We start from the raw sequence: 2,513 nt of genomic DNA, 5'->3' as shown, positions 1-2,513 counted from the left end.
GGGGAGGGGAGGGGACGGCCACCAGCAGTGCTGGGGACACCATGGGGTTGTGGGGGGGCCACCATCGGGGTCAAGGCCACCACAGGGGCGGGGACACAGCTGTGGTCAAGGCCACCATCGGGGTCATTGAGGCCACCGTGGGGTTGGGGTCACCCCTGGGATCGAGGCCACCCCCCCAGGGTCGGGGCTCTGCCACAGTCAGTGTCACTGCAGGGGCAAGGCCACTGCAGGGGCAGGGTCACCACCAGGTCTGGAGTCACCAGGAGGGTCAGGGACCCCCTGGGATGGGGGACACGATGGCACTGGGGACGCCACGGGGGGAGGGGTCGCCGCCGAGGTCGAGGCCACCACTGGGGGTGGTGTCACTGCTGCTGGTGAGGTCACCACTGGGGTCAAGGCCTCCCCACTGTCCCCAACACCCTCAGTGTCCCCGGTGTCCTCAATGTCACCGAGTCCCTGATGTCCCTGGGGTCCTCAGTGTCCACAACATCCCTGGTGTCCTTGGTGTTCCCAGTGTCCCTGGTGTCCCTGATGTCCCTGATGTCCCCGGTGTCCCTGGTGTCCCCGTGTCACCGCTCGAGGAAGCGCAGCCCGATGGGGGTGCCGGGGGCCAGCAGGGTTCGGGTCATGGGGGTCACACGGCCCCCCCCCGGGCTCTGGACGCACCTCAAACTGCAGCAGGATCTGGGGGGGGTAGGGACAGGTGAGGGACATGGGAGGGGACACGGGGACCCCAGGGGACACGGGGACAGCGGGGGACACGGGGACAGCAGGGGACACCCACCTGTGCCAGCGCCATGTGCAGCTGCAGCTCGGCCAAGCGGCGCCCGACGCAGCTGCGGGGGCCGAGGCCGAAGGGCAGCGAGGCAAAGGGGTGCCCGGGGCCGGGGGTGTCACCGGGGGTGTCACCGGGGTCCCCCGGGGTGTCCCCAAAGCCGTCCCCGGGGTCCCGGTGGCGCAGCCAGCGCTCCGGGCGGAAGGTGTCGGGCGCCGGGAAGAAGCGGCTGTCGCGGGACGTGGCGTAGTGGCAGAGCGTGATGAGGGTCTGGGGGGACACGGGAATCAGGGGGACGCGCTGGGGACCTCCTGGGGACCCTCGGGAGCGAGGGGTGTGTGTGTGGGGGGGTGTCCCCCCCGCTCACCTGGCGCGGCACCAGGTACTCGCCCACGCGGATGTCGCGGTCGGGGACCACGCGGGCGTTGGCCGGGATGACGGGGTACAGCCTGGGGGGCACGGGGGGGTCACCTCCCTGTCCTCGTCCTCAGCCCTGACCCCTCCTGTCCCCATCGTCATCCCTTCCTTGTCCCCATCCCCACCCTCGACTCCATCCTCATCCTCCCCCTCCCCCTCATCCTGATCCCCCCCATCCTCAGCATCGTTCCCACCCCCCTCCTTATCCCCATTTTAACCCCCATCCTCATCCCCGTGTCCCCGTCTCTGTGTCCCCGTGTCCCCACCCCTGTCCCCGTGTCCCCGTCACCTGAGTGTCTCCTTCACCACCGCCCTCAGCATTGGCAGCCGTCGCAGCGCGGCCGCGGTGGCACCGGCGCCGTCACTGCCGGTGACACCTTTGGTGACGCTGTTGGTGACACTGTTGGTGGCAGTGGCGGCCACCAGCTCTCGGTGCAGGGCCGCCTGTGCCCCCGGGTGCCGGGCCAGCTCGTACAGGCTCCAGGCCAGCGTGCTGGCCACCTGGGGACACGGGACGTGGGTGACACGGGGACATCGACGGGCCCCACGGGGATGCCCCAGTGTCCCCCCCTCACCGTGTCCACCCCCGCCAGCAGCAGCTCGGTGACGTTCCCGTAGATGCTGCTCATGGGGAGCCGCTCCCGGGCCAGCAGGTCGGTGACACAGGTGTCCCCCCGGGGCGGCGACCCCCGCGCTGCCACCGCGGCCACGCGACGGTCCACGTGAGCCTTGGCTGGGGACAACAACACCCCCTCAGTGTCACCGTGGCCATGGGACAACACCCCCTCAGCGTCACCCATGGGACAACACCCCCTCAGTGTCACCGCCACGTCCTGTCCACGTATCCCTTGGCTGGGGGGGGACGACACCGTGGCACTGTCACCATGGTCATGGGGCCCCACAGGATGTCTCTGTGTCCCCAAGGGATGGCCCCAAGTCCCCAGTGGGTGTCCCCATGTCCCCAGTGGATGTCCTCCTGTCCCCAAGGGATGTCCCCATGTCCCCAAGGGATGTCCCCGTGTCCCCAGTGGGTGTCCCCGTGTCCCCAAGGGATGTCCCCATGTCCCCAGTGGGTGTCCCCGTGTCCCCAGTGGGTGTCCTCATGTCCCCAAGGGATGTCCCCATGTCCCCAAGGGATGTCCCCATGTCCCCAGTGGGTGTCCCCGTGTCCCCAGTGGGTGTCCTCATGTCCCCAAGGGATGTCCCCATGTCCCCAAGGGATGTCCCCATGTCCCCAGTGGGTGTCCCCGTGTCCCCAGTGGGTGTCCTCATGTCCCCAAGGGATGTCCCCATGTCCCCAAGGGATGTCCCCATGTCCCCA

At 69.3% G+C, this 2,513-nt stretch overlaps 1 protein-coding gene across 1 annotated transcript; it reads right to left on the bottom strand.

The window, feature by feature from the left end:
* Positions 1-28: 28 nt before the first annotated feature.
* Positions 29-1,992, bottom strand: LOC113981014 (25-hydroxyvitamin D-1 alpha hydroxylase, mitochondrial-like). Its single transcript, XM_027708246.1, is given in 6 exon segments — positions 29-653; positions 655-684; positions 785-1,045; positions 1,143-1,224; positions 1,482-1,693; positions 1,768-1,992. Coding segments are annotated over 6 exon segments (894 nt in total). The 3' UTR covers positions 29-569.
* Between the last annotated feature and the right edge of the window lie 521 nt (positions 1,993-2,513).

The sequence above is a fragment of the Neopelma chrysocephalum genome, unplaced genomic scaffold, assembly GCF_003984885.1.
Source record: "Neopelma chrysocephalum unplaced genomic scaffold, ASM398488v2 Primary Assembly neopelma1_95834, whole genome shotgun sequence".
Lineage (NCBI taxonomy): Eukaryota > Metazoa > Chordata > Aves > Passeriformes > Pipridae > Neopelma > Neopelma chrysocephalum.
The sequence above is the reverse complement of the archived record's forward strand: the minus strand, read 5'-3'. Positions and strand labels throughout refer to the sequence as shown.